Source organism: Lissotriton vulgaris, chromosome 1_1, assembly GCF_964263255.1.
Source record: "Lissotriton vulgaris chromosome 1_1, aLisVul1.2, whole genome shotgun sequence".
NCBI lineage: Eukaryota > Metazoa > Chordata > Amphibia > Caudata > Salamandridae > Lissotriton > Lissotriton vulgaris.
The window spans coordinates 1,934,845,389-1,934,872,284 of record NC_141685.1 but is presented as its reverse complement, the minus strand read 5'-3'; the positions used below and the strand labels follow the sequence as shown (position 1 = coordinate 1,934,872,284).

General features: G+C 44.8%; 1 protein-coding gene across 1 annotated transcript in view; it reads right to left on the bottom strand.

Moving 5' to 3' along the window:
• PTPRQ (protein tyrosine phosphatase receptor type Q) overlaps positions 1 to 26,896 on the bottom strand; it is a 1,452,710-nt gene that overhangs the window by 404,973 nt on the left and 1,020,841 nt on the right. The window contains exon 46 of the mRNA XM_086919596.1: positions 26,197 to 26,466. Coding sequence (XP_086775722.1) covers positions 26,197 to 26,466 — 270 coding nt within the window. The remainder of the gene's footprint in view (positions 1 to 26,196; positions 26,467 to 26,896) is intronic.

Genomic DNA, 26,896 nt, shown 5'->3' with positions numbered 1-26,896 from the left:
TTAATTCATCACACAAGCTAAGGTGGGCTGGAACAACGAGTCTCATTATAAGTTTGCAGTAGAGATGCCAGAGGGCCGGAATTAATTTTACAGGCCTATACCTCCAGTGCAAAGTCTGTTCATTATCAATCAATCAATCAACCAATCAGGGTATGTATTGCATGGCTACTCACCCGTGAGGTTCTGAAGGATCCAAGCAGGGGGAGGGCCAGTTGATACGTCTGGGTGTGGAGGTTCAGTTGAAGAGCCAGGTCCTGAGGTCCTTCCCGAATTGGATCAACAACATGGACTGCCTGAGTTCCAGGTCTTGGCGTCGAGGTAGGAGAAGGATCTTCTTCGAGTTCTGGTCTTGTGGATCCGTAGGATGGAGGCCAGGGCAAGTTGAGTGGAGCGAAGTTGTCTGGTGGGTGTGTGGAAAGCGAGGTGGCGGCTCAGATACCTGGGTACTGTGTCGTAGAGAGCTTCGTAGGTGTGTGAGGAGCTTGAAGGTGATTCTCTTATTGATTGGGAGCCAGTGGGGTTGTGGTAGGTGTTGTGTCATTTCGCTAAGGCGAGGGATATCGAGGACGAGTCTGGCTGCTGCATTTTGGACGATCTATAGTTTTGTTAGCTGTTTCTGGGTGACTCCGGCGTAGAGTGTGTTGCAGTAGTCAAGTCTGCAGGTGATGAGTGTCTTTCTGGATTCAGTGGGGATCCATTTGTATGTCTTTCAAAGCAGGCAGAGCGTGTGGAAGCAGGATGAGGATACTGCTTTGATTTGGCGGGTCATTGTGAGCATGGAGTCAGTATGATGACGAGGTTACATGCGTGGTCCATAGGGGTGGATGTCCCAGGCTGAGGTGGTGGATCCCAGGATGAGTACTTTGGTCTTGTCCGAGTTGGGCTCGAGGCAGCTGTCTTTCATCCAGGTAGTGATGGCATTCATTCAGTTGTGTAAGTTGATTCTGGCGGCTGTGGGAGATGAACAGCTGGGTGCTGTCTACATAGGATACAATGTTGAGTCCATGGCGTATGATGATAGCTGCAAGGGGGGGCCATATGGACGTTGAAGAGGGTTGGGCTCAGGGTGGAGCCTTGGGGCGCTGCAAGTAATATCTCTGTAGTCTCTGAGAGGAACAGGGGTAGTCCGACTGGCTGTGTTCGGCTGGTCAGGAAGGAGTGGATCCAGTCCAGTGGGAAGGAGTGGATCCAGTCCAGTGGCGGTGTTGTGGAGTCTTGTGATTAGGATGCGATGGGAGACTATGTGGAAGGCGGCCAGATGGGCTGTAGTATGATGGTGTGGCTTTGCCCCGGCCAAGGTGGGAGCGAATGTTGTCGTTGGCAGCATGGAGTGCGATCTCAGTGCTGTGGTTGCTTCAGAAACAACATCAAATGGGACCGCCACTTCTGTTATCTTGTGGATCCGTAGGATGGAGGCCAGGGCAAGTTGAGTGGAGCGAAGTTGTCTGGCGGGTGTGTGGAAAGCGAGGTGGCGGCTCAGATATCTGGATACTGTGTCGTAGAGAGCTTCGTAGGTGTGTGAGGAGCTTGAAGGTGATTCTCTTATTGATTGGGAGCCAGTGGGGTTGTGGGAGGTGTTGTGTCATTTCGCTAAGGCGGGGGATATCGAGGACCAGTCTGGCTGCTGCATTTTGGACGATCTATAGTTTTGTTAGCTGTTTCTGGGTGACTCCGGCGTAGAGTATGTTGCAGTAGTCAAGTCTGCAGGTGATGAGTGTCTTTCTGGATTCAGAGGGGATCCATTTGTATGTCTTTCAAAGCAGGCAAAGCGTGTGGAAGCAGGATGAGGATACTGCTTTGATTTGGCGGGTCATTGTGAGCATGGAGTCAGTATGATGACGAGGTTACATGCGTGGTCCATAGGGGTGGATGTCCCAGGCTGAGGTGGTGGATCCCAGGATGAGTACTTTGGTCTTGTCCGAGTTGGGCTCGAGGCAGCTGTCTTTCATCCAGGTAGTGATGGCATTCATTCAGTTGTGTAAGTTGATTCTGGCAGCTGTGGGAGATGAACAGCTGGGTGCTGTCTACATAGGATACAATGTTGCGTCCATGGCGTATGATGATAGCTGCAAGGGGGGCCATATGGACGTTGAAGAGGGTTGGGCTCAGGGTGGAGCCTTGGGGCGCTGCAAGTAATATCTCTGTAGTCTCTGAGAGGAACAGGGTTAGTCCGACTCGCTGTATTCTGCTGGTCGGGAAGGAGTGGATCCAGTCCAGTGGGAAGGAGTGGATCCAGTCCAGTGGCGGCGTTGTGGAGTCTTGTGATTAGGATGCGATCGGAGACTATGTGGAAGGCGGCCAGATGGGCTGTAGTATGATGGTGTGGCTTCGCCCCGGCCAAGGTGGGAGCGAATGTTGTCGTTGGCAGCATGGAGTGCGATCTCAGTGCTGTGGTTGCTTCAGAAACACCATCAAATGGGACCGCCACTTCTGTTAGCAGGAGTTAACGAATATGAGATGCAAGGTAGGCATTCCCGTGCAAAAACTTCTGCTAACCCCAATTACGTGATATTACAAGGAATTCCTTGTATGGTGCAAAACTAAAAAAACTGCAGTTAGAGGCAGTTTTTTAAGACCCGAAAATAGCTGGTCTTAAAATTGGTGCAAACACTTGGGACGTCATTTCAGAAAGTTTTGGTGCTGGACAGTGCTGCAAGGAATGTTGCTGCGATGCCCTGTCACAAAACTACAGGGCAGGAATCCGCACCATCGATAAGATGAGGCGCCTTTTTGGGCCTCTTTTAAGAAAAGTGTTGCAACTCTGCGACAAAACAGCGTTGCAGCACTTTTCACTAAGCCGTTCTTGCTACACTATGGATGCGCTGTATTCACTGTACAGTACTCCATGTCACAATTAATCAGAGATATGTCTGGAATCCTGACATATTTGTCAGCGCTAAAGTCACGCATTGCTCCAGTTGTGTCACAAGCATGACGCAATCTGATGGATTTCACTGTGCTGCTCCTATGAGGCTTTGTTTCATGGGAACCACACCCTGGATACATCATACTTGATACAGGTATAATCTGTCACAGGGCTTCACAAGGTCACGCATAGGGCTAGATGCGTCACTTTACACATACAGCGCAACATGGTGCAAGAATCACGCTGCAAGTACATCAAGAAATTGACACACTGGCAGGGTGAAACTGTCAGAAGGGGCTCATGAATAAGCCCCCCAGTCTTTTTCCCCTACCTTGGCAGCAAATGGCTCCCATGCGTCAATGCAGTTACCCTTGCGACTGTGTTGCAGAGTTCATCGATGTTGTGGCTCCATCACTTCTTTAGATGTCTGCAGGGCATCTGGACTAGTGGAGGCTAGGAGTGAACCGGTTGGCCTTCTTGGAGTGTTGATTGCCTGGTCTTTTCTTGAGGGGTGCCAGGGGGTTGGTGCAGTTGGAAATCCATCGGTGGAGGCTGTGTGCTGTGGTGCTGTCATCTGTAAGCATTGGGGGAGTGGTGGTGTTGAGGGAGTTGACAAGAAGTGCTTCTGTGGCCTGCAAGGAGGGGGAGGATGGTGGTGGTGTACGGTGGGCATGCTGAAGGCGTGATGTAAACAATGATGGTCGGTACAGGAGTGTCTGGTGGTGTGGTTGTAGTTCGAAGTTCCTGCTGGCGGAGAAGACGTGCTTGAGTGTGTATGTGCTATGTGGGTTGGTACAGTGACTAGCTGCTTGAGTCCGATGTTGGCGAGGCTCTCCAGGAGGGGGGTAGTGTTCTGGTCACTGGGGTTGCCAGGTGGAACTTGAGGTCTCCGAGTAGGATATAGTCGGTGGATGGGAAAGCCTGGGGTTCAATGAGGTCTAAAATGGCATCGGTGAATGGGGTCCATGGCCCAGGGGGCTTGTAGATGAGGGTACCGCAGATGAATGCGTTGGGGTTAGTCTAGATATGGAAGTGGAGGTTGTCCATGGTCACCGTTGAGTCATTAAAGTACGTGGTCAGTCAGAGTGTGCTTTTGTAGACGATGGCAATGCCTCCTCCTGGACGGTCGGGGTTGTCCTCGCGGGTGATTTAGTAGCCGTCAGGGATGGCAAAGTCTAGTCTGGAGCAGCGGTTGGTCCAGGTTTCAGTGAAGAAGGTGTTGTCTGAAGAGGTGGCGTCAAGGAGGTCCCTGATTTCAGTTGTGTGTTTGTGGAGGGACAGCATGTTGAGGAGGATGCAGTTGAGCCGGTCGGGTGCGCTGTTGCTTGGCTGGGCGGCAGGAGGCACTGGTGTGCTGATGTGGCAGAAGGTGTGTTTATAGTTTTGACATACGCAGGGTTCAAGAGAATTCTTCAGTGTTGCTAGATGACAGGCGGTGTGGCATCCAGGGTTGATGGCATGGAGGGTGCTGGCGTCGTAGTGGTGGAGTGTCCGAGAGGAACGGTCCTTGGTGCTGGGCACGGTCCAAGGGCAGACGGACGCAGAGGGGCATGCCTATGGCATTCCTTTGGCACAACAGTGGTACTCCCGCTGTGCATGGCCGCACAGCAACTGCCATTGAGTAGTGCTGCGGGGGGGGACTGGACAGCTGGGATGTGGGTAACGCGTGAAAGGACACTGGAGGGGGTGGGGATGAGGGATTGAGCGGGGTTGTAAATATTTTTTCAAATACTTCTTACCTCGAGACCGGGTCCTGTGTCTTTTGTGTGCTCCTGCTCTCCAGAGTCTGCTTCCATGAACAGAAAGCAAGCAACCAGGCTACCTCCCCTAAGCCAATCTCAAAGCTGCAATGCGGAGTTGAAATTGTTCTTGAGTTTCATGCCAAGGCATTCAGCCAGGGGCTGGAGGGGTGGGCATGTTCTCCATGCAGGCTGTAATGCAACCTGCATTGAGAACAGGGAAGTGAGCATGACTGCTTAGGGCAGCCTGAGAGGGCTGACCAAACAGTCATTGAGCACTTGAGTGGGCATACCACTCTGCCTCTGCCCTGTTCCCTGGGTAGCGCAGCCCCACTCACCATCCCGCCCAGAAAGGAAATATAGCATGAGTACATCAGAAAGTTATCATCATCTTATTAATTTTCCTCTTCTTGCACTGCTTAAAAGCAGTTGGGAGACGCTCTTCTGTCACGGTGGATGAGCCGCCACTGGGGGTGCATCACCCACAGGTGCTAGGCCTGGGCCAGACTCGACCCCAGGGCCTCCCCTACTACGCGTCCCACCTTCTCCTTACCTGGGCATTGACACCGTGGTGCAAACCGCTGCACTCTGTCCAAATCTGTGACTCAGCCAGCAGGAGCCTCAGCCAGGTGGGAATCCACAAGCCAGGGTACAGCAGTCGGCGCCAAGTCTGCTGGGGAACCTCCAGATGCAGATGATGGAACAGGGCCCCTTAGATGTGAAGATGCCGCGCTGCTGCCACACAAGTTCGGCTTAGCTCAGGGGCCTCACCCTACACGGAGTCCGGCCAGCGCAACATCCTCCGGCCTGTGATGCAGAGAGGTGCGGCCCACCATTGGTTATCTCCTCCGTGCACCCCGGTGTAGTGGTGGTGCACGGTTTGGATGCAGATCTCCCAACGCTGGTGCACAGGAGCGCCTCTACTGTTCACAGCTCCAAGGGGCACCAGGCGGTCTTCTCACACAGGTCAGCAACGTGTCTCTATGCGACCTGGCAGACTTCACCACCAGGTAAGGGTAATCGGCAACACCTCAATGTTTACCACCATGTGACAGAAACTCCACAGCACCCCCGCATCCCACTCTGGGGCCCAGACGCAGGCCCAGCGAGGCCTAAGGGCCCTGTGGACTGTCCGCGCTTTCATGATTTTGGATGACATTGTTTTACAAGGAGTGCGCAATGATAAGGATTGCATCACTGGTTTTTTCCCAGTGATGCGCCTCTTTTCATGATTGTAGCCCTGGATTTCCTCTTCCCCAGGGAATCCAGCTGGTCATCCTGGCTGTTTGGGGGTCATCTGTGCTGCACTTGACCCTGGCTGCTCCAATTTGCATTCCACTGGTTTTGTTTCCTATTTTTTCAATAGGGGTGGACTAGTAGGCTATTTTTGCCTCTAGAGGCAAAAAAACTCATGTTAGGCTGAATAATGTGAATTATTTGTCCGCAAATTGGCCTTTCGCCAGTTTTCGCCCAACTAACGCTAGAATTTGTATGTCCTTCATGCTAGTGTTAACAGCAGTTTTCACTGCAGCTACCTAGAACTATCGCCATATAGAGACATATTGTAAATACATCGCTAAGAGGGAGATCGTTTTTGGTCATAGGCCACGTTAGGAAAACTGCTGCTAACTAGCGTTGGCGTTAGTTAGCAGCAGTTCTTGTACATATCCCCCGGTATGTTGACAAGGAGCTGGAGCAGCTGACTGCTAAGGTTGTGGTCAGTGGTCCATGTTACTCATAGGATCTGATCTGGTTGAGGTCCCAGCTTTCATAACTGCTGTCCTTGTGAGGTGGGCTTTGGCCTGAGCTGGAGTCCCATTACATCATTAGGTTTCAGCTCTGCCTTCACATGATGGGTGCTGCACTTTGTGCATTCTTCCTGAGTTCTGTGCTGGGCTTGAGGTATGACAGTGTGCCTCATGACATGGAGTGTAAAATAGTTTTATTGTTTCTATTTTCGTTGGCATTTGCCTTTACACAGCCATCTATAGCCACTGGGGCCTTCAGTTTGGGTGTGATGCAGCATAGGTTGGTTGATTAGTTGGGTTATTTTTTCCTCACTCATCCATATCTATTGGTGGGTTCAGTGAGGTGAATGCACCATGAGGAAATCTACTGGACTGTTTAGGGCCTGGTTAGGTTGATGGTCAGGTAACATGAAGCCCCCTTAAACTGGTTGATGGGTTTGGCCTAATTAATGTTTAGTAGGCTGCTGTGGGATGATTTACCACCCAGCCTCGAGGTTTTTACTATTGGTTTAAACTTCTATTGATGCGCAATTCCACCTGTGATCTCCAGCAAAAGGCCTGCCAGTGTGGCTGTTACTGGAGCAAAAAAAGAGTGTGCATCTTGAAAGTGAAATGTATTACCAATGCCCTTCTCAGAGGTGGTTCATGTTCTGGTAATATGGGGCTTTGGCCCATAAACTGAAGAGGGACCTTTTGTTCCAGTGTGAGCACAGGTCAAACTGTTTGTTCTTTCAGAAAACACTAAAAAAACTATTTTTACACAAAACATTGTGTGAGGTATAGATTCAGTATTATACTCAGGGTCACTGGAATTATGCAGCAGGGGAGAGTCAAATTATGTGCCAGGGTTGAGTAAATTATGCAGCAAGAAAAGGCAAATTATCTGGTATTATGTGGAAGATTTGGGGATAGTATTACTTCATTAAGCTTGTTAACATTGTTTGGGCATTATTTGTACCGTACTAGAACTAGTTTAGCGCCCACATATAGCAATAAGGTGCAGAAAGAGGACCGGTCAAACGTTGCAGAGGGCATTCCACTGTGCGGAAACACATGCTTTGTATTTTTACTAACTTTTGAAGTGTTTGAGCTAGAAACATTCTTTTGGTTAAAATCTGCATATTATGCAGCAGATAATGGATCATGTGGTGAATCCGACAAACCTAAAATTATGCAAAAAATAGCTACGATCGCACAATCTTATAGTTCCAGTGGTCTTGATTATACTACTGCATCACACTGTAGTGTAAATTGAATGTTACTATGTTTTTTCTAACATATTTTTCATTGTAAATGCATGTTGGCCTTCCTCCTGTATTTTGTCTGACCTGTTTTTGTTGGGTTTATGACTCTGGGTACTTTACCACTGCTGATCAGTGCTAAAGTTCATATGCTTTACCTATTGTAAATTGATGTATGAATTAGTGATTCAATGATTGGCTGATTTGGTTTACTGGTCAAACCCTAGCACAGTGCACTGAGTGTGCCCAGGGCTTGTTAACCAAATGATGCTAGTGGGCTTCCAGGACTGGTTGTGCCACCCACAGAAGCAGCCTGTAAAAGTGTGTCTCAGGTCTGCCATTGCAAAGCCTGTGTGCAGTCTGGCACTGCCATGCTGACTGGGCAAGTGCGCCCACTTGCCAGTCCCTAAACCTTCTCTTTTCTTCATGTCAGACACCCCTATGGTAGGCCCAAGACCAGTGTGCATTGTATGTATAAGGTAGGACATGCCCTGCTGTTTGTGGCATGTCCTAAGAGTGAATTACAGCCATTTTCGTTTTTTTCTTTTGCAAGGCTACCTGTTCTCCATAGACCAGAATGAGCAGTTAGATTATTCCATTTTATAATCCTAACTAACTCAGGGAACATGGTAGAAATTCAAGTTTAGTATGCCTGAACTCAGAATGATAAAATACATCTTTTAGTGAAGTTGGTTTTAACATTCTGTGTTTGAAAATACCACTTTTAGAAAGTAGGTATTTTCCAGTCTAACTATCCAAGCCTGCCTCTGCTAGGTTGTGTATTCCTTGTCTGTAGTTTGAGTGACAGGGCTGGGAGATTCCAGGAGATAGGGTGAGTCAGCCCAGTGGTGAATAGAGAGATCTGCATCTAGATGGGAGGGAGGAGTTACAACTGGGACCTGAATAGGGCTGTGCATTCCCTCCACAATGCTGGCTCCACCTCCGGTGGTGCGTCTGATGTCTCAGCCCTACACTGCGAAAGGAGAGACTGAGTCATGTCAACAGAGTGCTCCAAGGCTATGCCTTCCCTCCAAAATGCTGGCTCCACCTCTTGTGGGGCGTCTGATGGTTCTGTCCTGCACTGTGAAAGGAAGGAAGGAGTCATGTCAACAAAGTGCTCCGAAATTGGTTTGGACTGGGCCAAGGCCCCTCTGACCTTAGCAGACAAACGATTTTGGGGTATAAGTATTGGGAACCTGATCCCAAGAAATTAGATCACTTTTGGACAACAAGAAGAAACCTTTGCTGAGGAGAGGAACCAGAAGAAACTGAGGAGAGACTATCCCTAAGCTGAAGTGCTGCTTGGGGCATTGGCCTGCAGTGGTTGCCTGACTCCCAAAGAAAGGAGAAAGGACTTTGTGCGCACTTTATTCATTGTGAAGGCTTGAGAGAAGAGCTTGCCTCCTGCTGAAGTCTCAGAGGCAACAGACTTCAACCCACAGCTCCCCAGAGTTCTTTGGAATTGCCTGCTGCTGTTTTGGGCCTTCTGAGGTACTGCATGTCACAAGGAGCTGGAAGTGCGACTCAAGAGAGAAAAACCTGTTGCCGCCGCAGCCGCTGCCATCATATCGTGGATGCCGCCGCTGTAGTTGACGCATTTCACCGCATCTCAACAACCGTCCTGCAACCCTGAAGAAGCGTGTCACTGTCGTAGCTGCTGCCGTCGCATCGTGGATGTCACCGCTGTAGCTGATGCATTGCACCGCATCAAGAGAAGCATCTCGCAACGAGGAAGAAGCGCGTCACCATCGCAGCCACTGCTGTTGCATCACTGAGTAAGGAAGTCACCGCTGTAGCTGTCACATTGCACAGCATCACAAGAAGCGCATCGCATTCACGGAGAAGCGTGCCGCCGTCAGAACTGCTGCCATCGCATCTCTGAACAAGGGTGTCGCCGCTGCAGTTGTCGCATCGAGTGGAAGTGTCTCGCATCGTCGGAGAAGAGTGTCGCCGCCGAAGCCGCTGTCGTCGCATCACTGATCAAGGGTGTCACCACTGCAGCTGACGCATCAAGCGGAGACTTCTTGCAACATCGGAGAAGCGTGCCGCATCAGGAGGAACTTGACGTCTTTATTTCTTTGCACCAGATCTTTGCCGCATTTCCATCTTGTAACACTTTCGTTGCCCTGCATGTCGCATCTTAAGGTACATTGACTCAAAGTGTTGCATTTTAGGAACTAAATAGAATTAAGCTAAAACTACGATTTTAAGTGCAGGATTGAGGATTTTTGTCGTTTATGGTCTTGTGTTAAATCTGTGTAATGAATACTTATTTTTAATATAAAACGTGTGTGGTGTCCATCTGTAGTGTTGTCACTTGATTACTGTATATGTTCACAAATGTTTTACACACTGCCTCTGAGATAAGCCTGTCTGCTTGTTCCAAGCTACCAAGGAGGTGAGCAGGAGTTATTTTAGGAGTGTACCCCCTTACCCTGACTAGAGGCAAGGGTCCCTATTTGTCACAAGTACCTACCTGTGTCAACTAGAGACCCCCAAATCTAGCAATGTATATTATGGAGGTTCTGTTGTTCAAATAACAGACATTAGCCCTTCTAGTTAGTTGTGTCTTTCTGTTTCCAACCGTCTTGCATTAGTGTGTTACTTTCCTTCAGCTATATACCTCAAGAATATTTATTGTTTGTTCCTATCCCCACAAGGGACTCTTGCTTCAATTATGCAACAGGGTTATGTCAGGCCTACATTTGTCTTATTGAAAATGAATACTTCCAGCGATATAATGGGGCACATTTAATGGGTTTTAAGACAGGAAAAAAGAATGCAGATGTAACGCCTCATGATCATGTACCATTATTCTTGATTAATGTTGGAAGCAGTAGTCCCGGTCCCGCACCACTGTCACTAAATACAAGACCCGAGGCCAACATATAATAAAGGGTAATATTTGTTCTGGCTGGCTGGTAGGCTCAAATACCAACCACCGCTTTCAAAATGCTATGCTGGTCGCAATGGTAGAATCACGCACTTTGCCATGGACAAACAATAAGGCAGAGTGTAACAATACAATCCTGTGCTGGGCAAAGGAGAAAAAAATACCATGCGTAATGATACACCCTGGTACCTTGAAATGGGAGAAATAATGCAATGCGTACCACTGCAATCATATACTGCGCAATGAAGGAATAATGTAATGCGTCACACCCCAATCACGTACTCTGCAATGAAGAAATAATGCAATGCGGGCCACTACAATCATGTACTTTGCAATTAAGGAATAATGCAATACGTATCTACAATCATGTTCTTTGCAATGAAGAAATGATGCAATGCGGACCAGTACAATCCTGTACTTTGCAATGGAGAAATAATGCAATGCGTAGCGCTACAATCGGGTACTTTGTTTATGCAGACACAATGTCAGGCGTCATATGACAGTCCGGCAGTTCGTTAGCAGCAATAATGACAATGTGTATTACGACAATCAGCCTCTGTGATAACAGTGCCCCCCCCACATGTATCAACGATGACAAAGTACAGCTTCTTACTCTGGCCCCAGTACTGCCGCTCCTTTCATCAGTACGGGCCCCAAATCTGAGCCGAAGCCAAGGCTCACGTCGTCCGAGCCCGCATCCCATCCATGTAGTGATCCACATTACCTGGGGGCGTGACCCCACTCTCCTCTCCTCCTTCAGCGAACTGGGCCTACCGTGCAGAACTTTCTCAATGGGCCTCAGCATCTTGGCCTGCCCGCTCAGCTCCTGTCTGGGCAGCAACTGTTACGAAGGTCTCAGGTGGTCGCAGGTCACATGTTCCCGATGCCGCTGAGATTACTTTACTCCGGGTGCACGTTGACTGCAGCACCCTCCGGGTCTCCTCTGGCACGAAGCCAAACACACAACGCTGATGGGCCTTCAGATCGACTCTGAGTGCAAGTTCACCAGGCACTCCTTCCTCCTGTCTCAGTTGCCACCAAGACATGCACACAGCGCTGCAGAGACTCACTTTCTTCCGGTGCACACAATGGTCAGCTGATCACCTCCACAGTCCCAGGTTGCACCAAAGCACGCACACTGCTTTACTGAGACTTACTCCAACTCTTGTGCCCCGATATCCAGGCGCTCTCACCAATGCCTTTGGCCCTACCACAGCACGCTCACCCTGTCCGAGCCTCACTTCTCCACCGGTGCACTCATGACCAGAAGCTCTTTACTAATGCCTCGGGTGCACCCCGACACGCACCCTGAGCGCCCAAGACTCACTCGACTTCCGATACACGCATTGACCAGGCGCTCCTCAGCAACGCCTCCTGTGCACCACGACATGCAACCTGCGTGTCCGAGACTCACTCCACCTCTAATGCACACGCCGACCAGGCGCTCTTCACCAGCATCTGCGGTGCACCACGACACGCACCCTGCGTGTCCGAATCTCACTTCAGCTGCGGTGCACATGCTGACCAGGCGCTCTTCACTAACACCTGCAGTGCATCAAGACACAAACCCAGCGCGTCGAGACTCACTTCAGCTTTGGTGCACGCGTTGACTAGGTGCTCTTTACCAACGCCTCCTGTGCACGACAACACTCACCCAGAGTGTCTGAGTCTCATTTCTCCTCCGTGTGTCGAAGATCAGAGGGCACATCATCAGAGGGTCTCAAGGTGCCACAACATGTGCTCACCACATCACTTGAAATTTCTCAGGAAACTTTTATGTTCCTGTGTTTCCAAACAGGGAGCCAGATCACCTTGGCCCCTTGTGGAAACAAGACACAGCACAAAGCACAGTCTTCTTCAAACAGGGGGACCCAGCGCACCAAGCACAGTCCCAACAGCCTCTTCCTTGGTTAGAACAGCAAACTGCAGACCAGCCCCAGATTACGAAGCAAGGATTGTTTCTTTTCCAGCAGTCTATTCAGTTGTTCCTTCCTTAGCAGAGGTTCCTCTTGACCACGAAATGGGTCCAAGCCTTTTCAGTCTCAATCCATTTCTTTTTCATTCCAACATTCAGGGGCCTCAGCTCTCATAGTTATACCCCTAAATGTCTTTGAAGTACTTCGAGCTCAGGGGTTCTTGACCCCCGCCTAAATCAGTTATGGGTGTCTCCCTCCCAGTGTAACCTTTCTCCCTTTGATACTGGGGGTCAGGATCCTTAATCACTCAGCAGGGAACGGGTCAATTGTTTTATAGCAGCAGCCCAGGCCGATGACCTCCAGGGGATTCTCCTCGCCTACTCTACAGATGCAGGTCAGCCTGGTGCCATCTCAACCCCCTCCCTGGGTCAAGATCTCCCTCAGCTCCTCTCATCTCCCAGATCCAGACAGTCAATCCGTATTCAGCAGAGACACACAGAAATGTTGAAAGCAAATAACTCAGCCACTGTCTAAAAGAGTGGTTTCTAAACACATAGTGACAAAATCACTTTCATAGAAAGATGTGTTATGACACTGTGAGTTCATATATACTAAAGTTCAACTCTCCATTTTAAACTTATAGGAAACTAGGCTAACAAAACACAATACCCAGCCTCCCCTATTCTGTCCTATGGGCAGGATGGCTTTTCACCAGTGAAAAACTAAATGGAGTGTTTTTACTGTAAGGACATAGCACACACCTCAGTATATGTCCGGCCTTTTACTTACACTGCATCCTGCCCAAGGGTTACCCGGGACTTCCACAGGGGGTGCCTATTGTGTACGCAAAAGGGAAAGTAAGGGCTGACAAGTGGTTGCACTTGTCAGGACAACATGCTAACTTAGCAAACTGTGCCCAGGCCCTACACTGCAGGCCTGAGTTCCCTTTGCTGCACACCTTTGCATTACTAGCCCTGACACACACAGTTCACATAACTAGGGAATTTATTAGTAAGGCAAACATACCAATCATGGCCAACCAATTACCGTTACACTTCACACAGGGAACACTTGTACTTCAACACTGAACTGCAGTGGCAAAGTACCCAAAACATCTAAATTGGCAACTCTATGTCAGGAAAACGGTCTAGGGGGAAAGCAAAAAGTTTAGGGAACTTTAGCCAAAAAGGTCAAGTCCTACAATTACTTTTAGCCTATCCAGCTCCTTCACACTATTTATGGACCTCTCTCTATCCCTCTGGTATGACTGTCCCTTTGCCAAAGGTGTGTGGCTTAGGTAGGTGGCAGGAGAGTTTGAAGGACTTGCACAGGAAAGGAAAAGGCCGTTTTCTTTGGATATCCAAAAAGTAATCAAGGTATTGCATATTTTATGTTATTTACCTCTAGGTGAAGTGATGGAGTATAAAATATTTTCTGATGTTTGTAATTCCAAATTTGTATTGCTTGATTCAATTATTGATATGCAGTAAACTGGAATGGAGACTAGTTCTCAGAGTTCACCATGGAAATCAGTATAACATTTACAGTGTTTAATTTTTTAAAGGCCACCTTCCTACGTCGTAGTGAATTAATGTGTAGGCCTAGTTGGTGAACTCCGCTCCGTTTGCAAAGTTTTTCAGTTCTGATAGCGGAGCAGAGTTTTTCCCCAGCTCGCACTTGCCAACGGGAAGTTGGCGAGCGTGAGTGAAGCAAAGAAGATCCAAATCTAGACTGCTTCCCATCGAGAAATGCGGATGGTCGACTGCTTGTGTTGAGAAACCTTACGTTCACGTTGAGGAAGCTGCCGCTCGAGTAGAACCTCTACTCAAGTGCAGAAAGCAGCTGCAGCCTCTTGTGCTGTGGGTGATGCCATTCGCACTGATTTTACAGCATGGGACAAACACCCAGCGCTAAAGATCAGCACAAATGGTGTGAGGTAACGCACTCCATCGCTCGAGGAACTCCACGTAGCTTGGCAGAGTTTTTTGGTCACTCCGAGAACTCTGCCCAGGCCTATTAATGTGTCCATCGGTTCGCACCCAAAAATAAATTTTCTTTTTTCAGGTAGCTAACTGGTTTGAAAGGGTGTTATGAAAACGAGTATGATAATTTCTGACTTAAAATTGGTTTTGTGCATGCACTTTAAATAATGTGTAATAAAAACATGCAGTAAGCTTTCTCGATGCAGAGCTTGGACAAGTTGCATAAGGACATCAGGTAAAATTCAGGGATTGACGCTGTAGCATAGCAAGAATGCCTGGGTGCTGCTGCAAAACAACAGTTGATGGACAGAATGCAGAACAATGTCATACATTCACCCCAGCACAGAGATCTGGGCCTAAATCCATTGTTTTTATGCACTCCACACCACCCCAGTTCAGACATGGCCATATGCAAATCAGCCTTGATCCTGTGCCTCAGCCGTCATCAGCCAGGATAGCTTGACTCCAGTGGTGTGGAGAGCACGGGACTCACGTCTGAGCATACCCGTCCCACTCGGGGTGACAAATGCAAAACAACAGTTGATGGACAGAATGCAGAACAATGTCATACATTCACCACAGTACAGAGATCTGGGCCTAAATCCATTGTTTTTTGCACTCCAAGAATGGTGTTGGTGATGATATTGGTGATATTTGTATTGATGATATTAATGGTGGTAGTGTTATTGAATGTAGGAGGGAAGTAATAAATATGGCAAAAATGTATCGGCTGGATGTGCTGTTTAGATGTAAAAAAGTCCTTCATACAGTGCAATGCAAGCACTGAATAGAAGTTGAATGATCATTACACGGTCAATAGACACATTCCTCCAGGCAGGTCTGCAGCCCACTCCATATATGTTTTAAAGAATTGTAACACAAGGTCTTGCAGACAAGTGAAGCTGTCTGTTGTCAGACCTAAAAAGAGTGATGATTTGTCTAAATGCAGCTTGGTCTGCTCTTTACTTTCCCTGAACAATCAAACTTCACCTCTGCCACAAATGCAAGCCTGAGGTGAAATGAGGAAGTACCTATAGGGCTCTTACTCATTGTGATTCAAAGATATATCCTCCATAGAGGATATAACATATCTTTATTACAAAGTAAAACTGTAGAATGAGCATGCCGGTTGCAGATTCCTATTTTGAAGGTTTTAAGAGTGTGTAGAGTGGAAATCAGAGGGTGTACAGCCATTCTTTGTGCTGTGGCTTTTCTTGGCAAGACTCACTTTCTAAAGTGATTCTTGCTTTTCTTTAGCTAAAACATTTGCTTGTGCACACTGTACTCTCTTTATCTTTGCCAATCCCTCATCCACTATACTCTTTTTTATGTCACTGCTGGATCTCTCATCAGTCCTCACCATCTGCCCCAATAGTTCTGCTTTTTTTCCCCTGTTCATTCTTCCCACCCATTTATTCCATTAGAGTACGCTGATATGACTTTAAGACAACATTAAATGATATACCAGCAGAGAGAATGACAGAAAGTATTGTCCATGCTTGCCTCTCCCTGCAGCTCTCTTTACTCATCCTTGTTTCATCATTCCCTCCCATATCTCACTTCCCCTCCAACTCAGTGCTTTGAAGTGGGTTTAAGTACATCCTAAAACACAACATTGAGGGACTAGCACTCCAATAGTTTAGTTTATTCTTACCAAATCATGTCCTGTAGTTAAAACAGAACCATTGCTCTCCAAAACTACCATTGTGGCAGCAAATGATATTCTCATGTACATCGGTGATACTCATATTCATTTAAAGGCCGCTAACTAACTGGGAGGCGTCTTGTATGTATTTATGTCACTCTTGCATTAGCTGATTAAGCAGTGGAACATTTCGAATCCATTTGCCTTGGCCATACCGCCCTGCACAGATGACTTTGATCAGTCTTCCAGAACAGACTCTCAATTTTCCCTGTGAGATATATTTAGTTTGAGAGAAACTCGAGATCCTCTCAAAAAGGGGTGTGCAAAATGAAAAAACTTTAGTCTGCACATCATTTATCTCATCTTTTTCCAGAATCTGCGTTGCATCCCTAGAGAGAACAAGCATTAGAAAGCCCAATAGACCTGGGATTATTGTGCTAACACATCCAGCATTACTACGTTAAAAAAAGACAAATGGAAGGGTGAGACGGAGAACGATATAGTTTGAAGTAGTCCCTCAAGCTATTCAATGGAAGCAGTCAAGTGGAGGTGTAAGGATACACCAACACCACCAATAGCATTAAGTGAATGATGGAACACCAATGGGCATGAGACTGACAAAGTCTCATTCCAAAGTCTGAGATGCTGTTTGAAGAAACCCAGTGGTTGAAAAGGAGCTGATCTTAGCCCACCTTATGGCTATTGTTAACAAGAGGTCTGTTTCACAGCTGGGATGTAAAAACCCATACCGATAAGCTGTAAAAACTGGAACTGCTAACTGCTACAACACTATTTGCCCCCAGCTTGACTAGCCATCCTATGTGGGGCAACTATAACATCCAGTACCACACATGAACCCATAAGGTACGAGGTTGTCTCTTTACTCTGTAAGGCAGTCAGAATTGCGAGGGGGAAACATGTTTTTTCAGCAAATACGATTAGCTGGCATATAACAATTAGAAATGATTCATGCGTCTTAGCCTTTTTGCTTAGTTGCAAGGTGCCCAGTCAAACTAGTACCCGCAGCCTGAACCTTCCCTCTGGAAAAATCCAGAAAATCAAAACTTGGTGGTTAGTGATAAAAAATTCCCAATGACATACCACTCTCTTATTATGTACTTCCATTTATGGCAAGGCGTTTGATTAGGGGTGTATTTTGAGTGGGAAAGTGCTGCAAATCCACCTATGTTTGCAGACTGTGTAGAAGAAAGAATTTCTCAATGTGGAAAATGTTTGTATGTGGAAAATAAAATTAAAATGGGGAGGGAATTGCGCAAGCCCATTCCCTCAAACCTACCTGTTGCCCATATCTAAGAGATGTTTGTCTATTCCCAGAAATGTGTAAATCTCGGTTATTCTAATGTGTAATCTTACATGTACTAGACTTACATATTTTGTTTGAGAATCATGCACAAAGAGTATAAATACTTCAGGCATGTGAAAATATATTTCTAAAGTTACTGGTATTGTACCACAATGGCAAAAAAACTCAAACATTAAGGTGAGTTTCAGAGTGTAAGTTGGCACACGGCCACAAACTGGACGTGGAACCAGTTGTTTATGTGAACACATATTCAAGCCTCACATCTGTAGGCTGCCAAAAGCTCTGTTAGTTTTACACATGTAAAAAAATCAAATACTTTCAACAAGGAATTTTAAGGCCAGACACTAGGCAGTGAGACAGTGGAGCAAATTTGATTTCACTTTACGTCAAAAATAAATGCATTGTCAATGACTCAGTGCTGGCAGTCAGAGCGCGACTAATGCAAGCCCGCCATTAATAAGAAGCTGACAACAGCTTTAAAACTGTTTCCATCCCTGACCATGAACCTCTGATTCCGAGCTGCAGCTCATCAGAAAACAATTCATGTGAACGCGTAGTTAAGAAAACGTTGCCTATAATAACAGGCATTTTGTTCAAAAACCTGAGAATGGTTTTGATGGGGGAAATTCTGTCACACTTGTTATGCTCTGCGTGTTCAGTCAAGGTGAAAATAGTGCCACGAAGACGAACTCTCATACCCTAGAGTCGCCGAATAAGGAAGATACAGAACTTTTCCCCACTAGTTTTCCACACAAAAGGCACGTTTAGTGGTCCCCCTGTAACAAGATCATTGAGGCGTAATGACTGAGGAACATGGTAACAGAGTTAAAACCAAGGTAAAACAATATAGAAGATTCATTTGAAATATTTTTCTTTGAGAAATAAATGCGTGCCATTAATGTTTTTACTTCGAGTAGGGAAGTAGTTTGCAGGAAGAACATTATGTAAGAACCATGTGATATATATACATCATATTCAGAGTTGTGATATCACAATCACGCCAGCTAGCAACTGCTTTGACGTGATAGACCAGGGTTTTAACTTGTCAAACACTTGTTTTTAGAGTTGGCTGTAAACAAGACCTTTTGATTTAGAAAAATTATATTTTGATTACCTTATAGGGGCTTTCAGCTCGCCTACTTCATCTATTGTTGTGTCATCCATATATTTCTCCCTCACACAGATGGATCAGGCTGCTTTAGCTAATGGCTGACGTCATAGTGTGGCTGTATGCTGCTCCTTTGCAAGAAGCCCATCCACACACAAAGTAGTTTCCTTTATTGTCAGAGACTATTATGGCATTGAGTAGTTTTTTAGATGAATTTTCATTCTGCTTTTCACTAATGTTTATTTTTCAATATTGACGAGGGTCTAGCAGCTCCCACAGCATTGTTTACGTAGTGGATTTGTATTTACTTTCACATTTATTATTACTGTGATGACATGTAATGTTCTATTGTTCACGAGCTCGGGATAACATTTCTATTGTTCTAATGTCTTTGAGCTTGGTATTGCATATCTATGGTTTTGATGTTCACGGGCTTGGAGTGTGCATCTTATAAGGTTCGATCGGTTTCTTCAGTTGAAGATCGAACCTCCGTGGATGCGCTGCTCCTAGCCGTGGCTGAAGTTGGTTGGAAATAAACTTCTTACCTGATGTGCTCAGGACGACTTCTGGTGATTCCTTTAACACTACATATTGGCGACGATTGGGATCGGAGTCTTCAGCCACATTTCCTGAGAATTCCACGTGCCAGCTTCAAGGTCCTATTTATGACGGTTTCAGCTGTTCAAGCGCTGGTGATGGCAAAGAACATGTAAAGCTACTGAACCGGTAGGATAAAAACATTTTTTTAATTAAAGTTCGGACAAGCGCTAACTCCTGTGGTTCTTGCGCACAGTGCCTCCGGCTGTTGCCGACTTGCACCGTTTGAGTTACATTCGCACGCTTGAAGTTTCAGACCCAGAAGATCTTCACGTGCAGACTCAGAGTGTTCTGAAAAAAGAAGTCTTGTGTTCTTTTGACGCATTCACGCAACATGAGGATGTTGCACGGCCATTTTGGATTGAGTAACCGTCTGATTTGGATGAGTGCTTCATTTGGGGTTACTCCGGTGATACATTCACCTGGACTTCATTTATTGTGTTAATCCTTTTCGTGTGTCATGGGGATACACACACCTTAAATCCTATTGGCCACTGTTTCTTTTTCAAGCACAGTTACGGTGATGCGCACACCTTGATTTTGTTCAAACAGACTTCATTCTTGGTATTAATTTGATTCGTGCATCACGGTGATGCACACCCCTTAAATCCTATTGGCCACTGTTTGGATTTTCAAGCGCAATTACGGTGATGCGCACCTCTTGATTTTGTTTTGTCTTTGTTCTCTTTGCATATCTCGGTGATGTGTGTTATGATGAATAAAGCGTAGGCAGTAATTTAGTAGAACTGCTTTTATTGTTGGCATAACCCCAATACATAGAAGTGATGCGGACACAGCCGCCAACCTGCATAGACCGCCCGCACTGCTCCAACGCCACCTCAGTTCAAAACATGACAAGAACACAATACGCACGAGCACAAGAACACAGCAGAGCTCGAGCCCGGACATATAATGAACAGCTGTGCTAGAGCCCAGACGTAAGGTGAACAGGGCTCGAGACACAGACACAACAATGTGCACACCTTATGTCAAGTTACATCTATCTACGTTTTTCACTTTCCTTATTTATCAAAATTGATTCATGTTTTTTTTTAAAATCTAAATAAATAAATATCTATCTATTTATGTACTTTCTATTATTTAACTTTTATTTTTCAATTGCTACTCCACTTCATCAAATTACACAACCACCTCAGTTTCTGGCGAAACCAGGCAAACCAAGCTTACCTTGGCCGCAATGGTTTCGTGTGTTGAAAATCATTTATTTGCCATTGGTGCCTCTGAATACACACCTGAACGCAAATTTGCTCTGCTGTTTGCCAGTCTTGGCTTGGCAGCTCAACGTATTTTTCAGAGTTTGCCTCCCATTCCTCCTCCTACTGGTCAATCTGGTGATAGGCGGTGTAACAATTATTTGGAAGCTATAGAGAGGCTTAAAAAACAATTTGCAGAATCTCCCACTGTTATGTTGGAAAGACACAAATTCTATAAACGCAAACAAGCGGAGGAAGAAAAGGTGGAAGAGTACATTTCTGCTCTCAGAGTTCCAGCTACTACTTGTGTTTTTGGTCCTGTTTCAGATGATCTCATCAGAGATCAATTCATTTTCATCTGCAGTTCACAAAAAATAAAAGAAAGAATTCTGAGTTGCAAGAACACCTCTCTCTCAGAAGTTATAGATATGGCTTTGAGTATTGAGAGGTCTTCCATTTCCACTAAAGTCATACAATCTAATGCCACTTCTAACCTCAATATGGTTGCGAATGAGTCATTAGAGGAGGATTTATTCGTTATGGGAACGAAAGATAAACCATTGAAATTTATGCAGAAGAAAAATCTGACATTTTGTTATAGGTGTGGATCGAAATTTCATATCGACAACTTCCCTGGCTGTCCTGCATTGGGTAAACGTTGTACAGGTTGTAAGAGGATAGGTCACTTCCCAAAAATGTGTAAATCTCAAACACAACCTGTTCAAGTATGTAGCATTGACGTTGAAACAGACAATAGTTCTGAATCTTTGGACAATTTACTTTTGACAGTGGATTACAAATATGACCCTTTAGAAATCAAAGGCCCCTTTTGTAATGCTTTAATTGATGGTATTCAAACTAGGGTCATGGCTGATTCAGGTTCTCCTATAACTATACTCCGGGACTCATATTTTCTGGAAAACTGGGGAGATAAAGTTTCTCTTTCCAGATCTGATGTAAATCTGAAAGCTTTCGGCAAAAAGGACATAGATATGTTGGGGTTCTTCATGGCTATTGGTAAAATTTTAGAACGGATAATTCACACTAATGTATTTGTTGCTATTAAGGGAAAGAATATTGTGGGATGGAAGGACCTTGCACGCATGGGTCTCTACTTAGTTCCAGGGGAAGTGAATCCTGTAAGAGTGAGAGAACTCTCCGTGTGCTGTGTAAACGAACCTCAGTTGGATGTGAAATGTTTGATGTGTGAATTTAAATCAGTTTTCAAAGATCAAGTTGGTTGTGGGAAAAAGTTTGAGTACAAAATAAGATTGTTGCCTAATGCTCAACCAGTTGTGCATAAAGTCAGACCGGTTCACCTAAGTGCTAGGGAAGATTTAAAATGAATGCTGAAAGATTTGTGTTTTCCAGGCATTATACAAAACACGGAGTCCTCACAGTGGGTGGCTCTCATAGTGGTCGCTCGTAAGAAGTCAGGTGAAATTAGGCTGTGTGCGGATTTAAGAGGCCTAAGAACATCTTAATAGATTGTCACCCACTTCCCAAAATTCATGAGCTTTTATCAAATTTGGGGGGAACAAAATTGTTTACGTTAATCGATTTGAAATCTGCATACCATCAGATTCCTCTAGCTAAAGAGTCCCAGGAACGTACAACATTTGTCACACCCTTTGGTGCTTATAAGTTCCTGAGGCTACCCTTTGGACTAGCGTCGGCAGCTAGTGTCTTCCAAAGGCGGATGGATACTATTTTTAAAGGTTTGAAAGGTGTCCAGACATATTTGGATGATATTTAGATTTTTTCAAAAGACTCTGAGGAACATATTGAGCAACTGAAAATCTTGTTGTCTGTAGGAAAAGCAGGGGTTGATGGTAAGGGGCGACAAATGTAAGTTTGGAGTGAAGGAACTTGAATATATTGGATAACTGTTTCCTACGAAGGTATTAAACCTACATTTTCAGTCATTAGGGCTTTAGGAGAAGCGAAACCCCCTTCAGATAAAGATACCCTCCGTTGCTTCTTAGGTCTCGCGGAGTACTATGCTAGATTTGTTGGAAATTATGCTCAAATTGTGGAACCTTTGAGGGTTCTCCTGAAAAAGGGCCAAAAGTTTGTATGGTCACAAGATTTAAATGTAGTATTTGCAAGAGTGAAAAATCTAATTATGTCGGCACAGGCGTAACATGCTTTTAGTGATGACTGTCCATCTACCATCACGGTTGGCGCAAGTATGTATGGTTTAGGGGCAATACTTAGTCAAAGAGTGAACAGAAGAGAACAAACTGAGGCGTTTGCCTCAAGGTCACCTAAACCTTTTGAGAAAAATTATAGCACAATAGATAGGGAAGCTTTAGCTTGTGTTTTGGCATCCCAGAAATTTAAAATGTACATCTGGGCCGTAAATTCGAGATTTTGACTGATCACAAACCTCTGACATTTATTTTTAGTAAAACTTCCAGCAATACTATGTCTGCTAGACAAACTCGATTGATTTAAAAACTCCAAGAGTACAATTTTGATATGAAACATATATAAGGAGGTAAACATTTTAGACCGGATTGCTTGTCCAGGATGTTAATGGAAAAAGATGATGAGGAGGATGCGGAGGAGGATGAAGTTGAGTGTGTTGCAATTATTGATGCAATTGAGAACTGCAGTTCATTTATTTCAGAGTGGGATTGGAAGGTTGCATGTGCTAATGACACTGTTTTGTCCAGGGTGGTAGAATATGATTCAAGCAAATGGCCTGAGCCAAGAAATTTATCAGGTGAACTTAGAAACATCTCTTTAGTAGCTAATGAAATTTCCGTTAAAGATGGGTTAGTACTGAGAGGTGATACATTTGTTCCTCAGATCAGTTTGAGGAATGCTTTAGTTAAGATCGCTCACAAAGGATATTTGGGTGTATCTAAAACATGCATGAGAATAAAGGAACATTACTGGTGGCTTGCACTACAGACACAAGTTAGAAATTTGATTGATGGTTGTTAGGAGTGTTTAGTGTCCGAAAAACACTGGAAGTTACCTAAAGTGCCTTTGCATCCCACTGAGTTTCCAGAAAAGCCTTGGGGAAAAAGTGGGATTGGATTTTTCTGGGCCCTATAATATACTTTCTGAATTGTCAAGATATTAAATTTTGGCAGTGGATTATCATTCCAAGTGGATGTATTATCGATTTGTTGATGCCCCTAATACTGATAACACTGTTTCGTTTTTGAGTAACGTTTTCTTACTTGAGGCAACTCCTAAATCTTTGGTGATTGATAACGTAACACATTTTGTTTCTGATAAAATGTGCACATTTTTGAAGAGTCATGATATTAAGCAGTTGAAAGTAGCTATGTACTCTCCGACTTCGAATGGACTAGTGGAAAGGAGTAATAAAGTTCTCAAAGGGGGTATTCAAACAGCGCTGGCCGCTAGGCATGAAGTGAAAACATTTATTGAAGAGAAGGTTTGGAACTATAATATCTCTTTGCGGAATTGGATTATGTTTAAGAAGCCATTTAAAGTGAAGAAAGGGGAATCTGTGTTTTCAAATCCCATTCTAGTAAGTAAGGTCAGTAAGGGTGCAGAATTTTTACAAGATAAAGGTTGGTGGAACAAAAGACAACTGGTTAAGGTAACTAAGGAACAAGCTAGAATAATAGAAAGTAAGAAATTCACAAGCGCTGGACAGGATTTGGAGTGGACTCATTGGTTGCATGACAGCCAGGCGTCCTCAAAAGTGTCTCATTCTTTTGTTAATGATTCTATTGGAAATTCAGTGCATCAGGAAGTATCTCATACACGTGATGGTCGTGTTAGAAGACCTCCATCTAGATTCAAGGATTTTGTTACATATTGACATATTGTAGAAGTGTATTTATGTATTTATTATTTGTTTTTGGTTGAGTAAAGGGGGGAGGTGATGTAGTGGGTTTGTATTTACTTTCACATTTATTATTACCGTGATGACATGTAATGTTCTATTGTTCACGAGCTCGGTATGACATATCTATTGTTCTAATGGCTTCGAGCCTGGTATTGCATATCTATGGTTCTGATGTTCACTGGCTTGTTGTGTGCATCTTATGAGGTTCGATCGGTTTCTTCAGTTGAAGATCGAACCTCCATGGATGCACTGCTCCTGGCCGTGGCTGAAGTTGGTTGGAAATAAACTTCTTACCTGATGTTTTCAAGATGACTTCTGGTGATTCCTTTAACACTACAGTTTATTAAAAAATCATGGCAAAGCAAAACAAGCATTGACAAAGATAAAGGGATGTCAGCCAATGCCAGACCAATTGGTTTTGCTACTGCTTTTTTTATGTCATGCTGTTCCAGGCCTGACACAGACAGAGGTAGTGTCAGTTCACCCACAGTGAACACACACACATGGGACGTTTGTTCGATGCTGTAGCTATGGCAACATGAAACAAAAACATGTGTTTTATATGCTAAAAAGGGTTTGCCTGCATCACACTGTGACAGGTTCCTGCAGCAAGCCCCACTGTTGACCTAACATCCCAGTGAATTACAACTAATGAGTAGATCTTTTGATTATGGTCACAACTACAAACATATATGGAGATCAACGGCAATGTGCTTTTTATAAAATTCATTTATTACATTTCAGATTATTGCTGTGACATGATTGAGGATAAGTTCAGTCTTATGCTGCAGCAAATAGTTCAGGTGAAACACAGATAACATCTTTCGCTCAAGCCTATCAGCCAGTGTTTCGCTCTATCTTATCAGCCAGTGAGCTTCCTCAGGCTTAATTTTCAATTAAAATTTTACGCTGTATCATCAGAGTTTACTTTCAGTGGCGTAACATAGTAAGCAGTGATATTGTGAGACATTGTCGTGTAAGTCATCACTTCAGTTGTTCTTTGTTCAGTTCACAAGTTAAGAACGTGCATGCCCAATATGACAATTGGACAAAATACGCAAGTCAAATACACTACCTGAAAACTAATTATGCCTCCTACATCTGACCTCGTAGGAACACCACATATTACTTCAAACTCACCTATTTCTACCGACAGATGCTGATGGTCTAGAAGGGAGAGCCAGAAAGGCATAACAGGGAACATCTGAGAAGCAATCAGGACCCAATAGTACCACCGCCATTTTAATTGCATCCAATTATGAAAATTACGCCTCATGCACTCTTCGGCAAGATGAGGTACATTGGAGGTTTTATTGTGTATGTTGTAGCTTGCCAAGTGTACTTTGGAGATGTACCCTCTAGTCACCACTTGCTTGGTGAAGATAATATTACAATTGATTTGAAAGTAATAGTAGTAAATATGTAGCATCATATATTTTGCCATAATCAGCATAGGTCTGTTTTAAAATATGCATACTTATGCAGCTGTTCATTTTTCATAGTCCAGAAGCAACCCAGGAGCTTTGTAAATTCACAGGCAACTTAAGCATAATAATATACGTGTATTATAGAAGTGTCAAATGTTATACAAGGCTTGCTTTTCTCTTTCTTTCTTTAATGCACCCTGCCTGTGACTGACAAGCTTTTCAAATCATACCACCCACATTTGATCATCACATAACAGACTCCTAATCTGCAGCAGCGGCCCTTGCAGGTAAGAGCAGTGGGCCGGGTGGGGGGAGATTTCAACAGTTGAAAATGAGGGGCAATGTATTATTTATTAAATTTCACCTTGTAGTCATCTGTCGAATCCCCCCTCCAACCTGTACCCACCGTTCTTACCTGCACGGGCCTCTGCGGCTAATCTGGCCCCCTCTATCGATCATGGCTGGTTGTGCTGCATTTCACATGTGTGAGACCACTGCAAGAAAGTATCATGTTGCATAGAGGCACATTGGCATTATGTTAAGTTAAGAAACCAGGTAGACCAAAGGACGAGACCTAAAAAACAGCTATCAGGTGTTGTCAACTTAGAATATACCGTTATGCCTTGGGATACATTACAGAATTAAAGAAGCAAATGATTACCTTCTTCTGGTGGTGTTGTGGCATTGCATATCTGCTCTCCTCCTATGCCCGCCGAGGTTGCAGCTCTTATTTTAAAATGGTAAGTGGTGTTTGCCAGCAGCTCTCTGATAGTATTTACATGCTCATGAGCCGCAACCATGCTCGCAGTGCTTTGAAACACTATGATGTAATGAGTAATCAATCCATTTGGCTTTGTTGGCGCATCCCACTGGACTAAAATGGACTGCCAGCTAGTAGCTGTGCATTGAACATTCTGGACAATATCTGGAGCTTAAGAGACACACATGCACCAAGAGGTTAACATTCCCACACGATTAAGTCATAGGCAATAATATTACATTACTAGCATCCGTCTCATTGCTCCCGATGTCCAAGGATGCCTTTGATTTTAGACCCAAATACAGCCTAGTAATCAACAATGCAATGCGAGTTTCCAAAAGCCCGGGATCAAGGAATGAGCTGGAAGCGAATTTCAAAATGGCAGCTCTGTTGATGGTGAACATATAAAACAATGCTCTCTTTCAGTTACATACACAGTATTTCATTTCCTAAATTTCTATTTGTATTTTAAATTGTGGTTTAGCATCAAAAGCGGGAAAGATACAGCAATTGCATGCTAGTCTATCAAAACCCCAAAAGCAGCCTGTTCCTTTACGTGACTTAAAAGTATGTGAAACATATGATAATATGTTAAATGTGA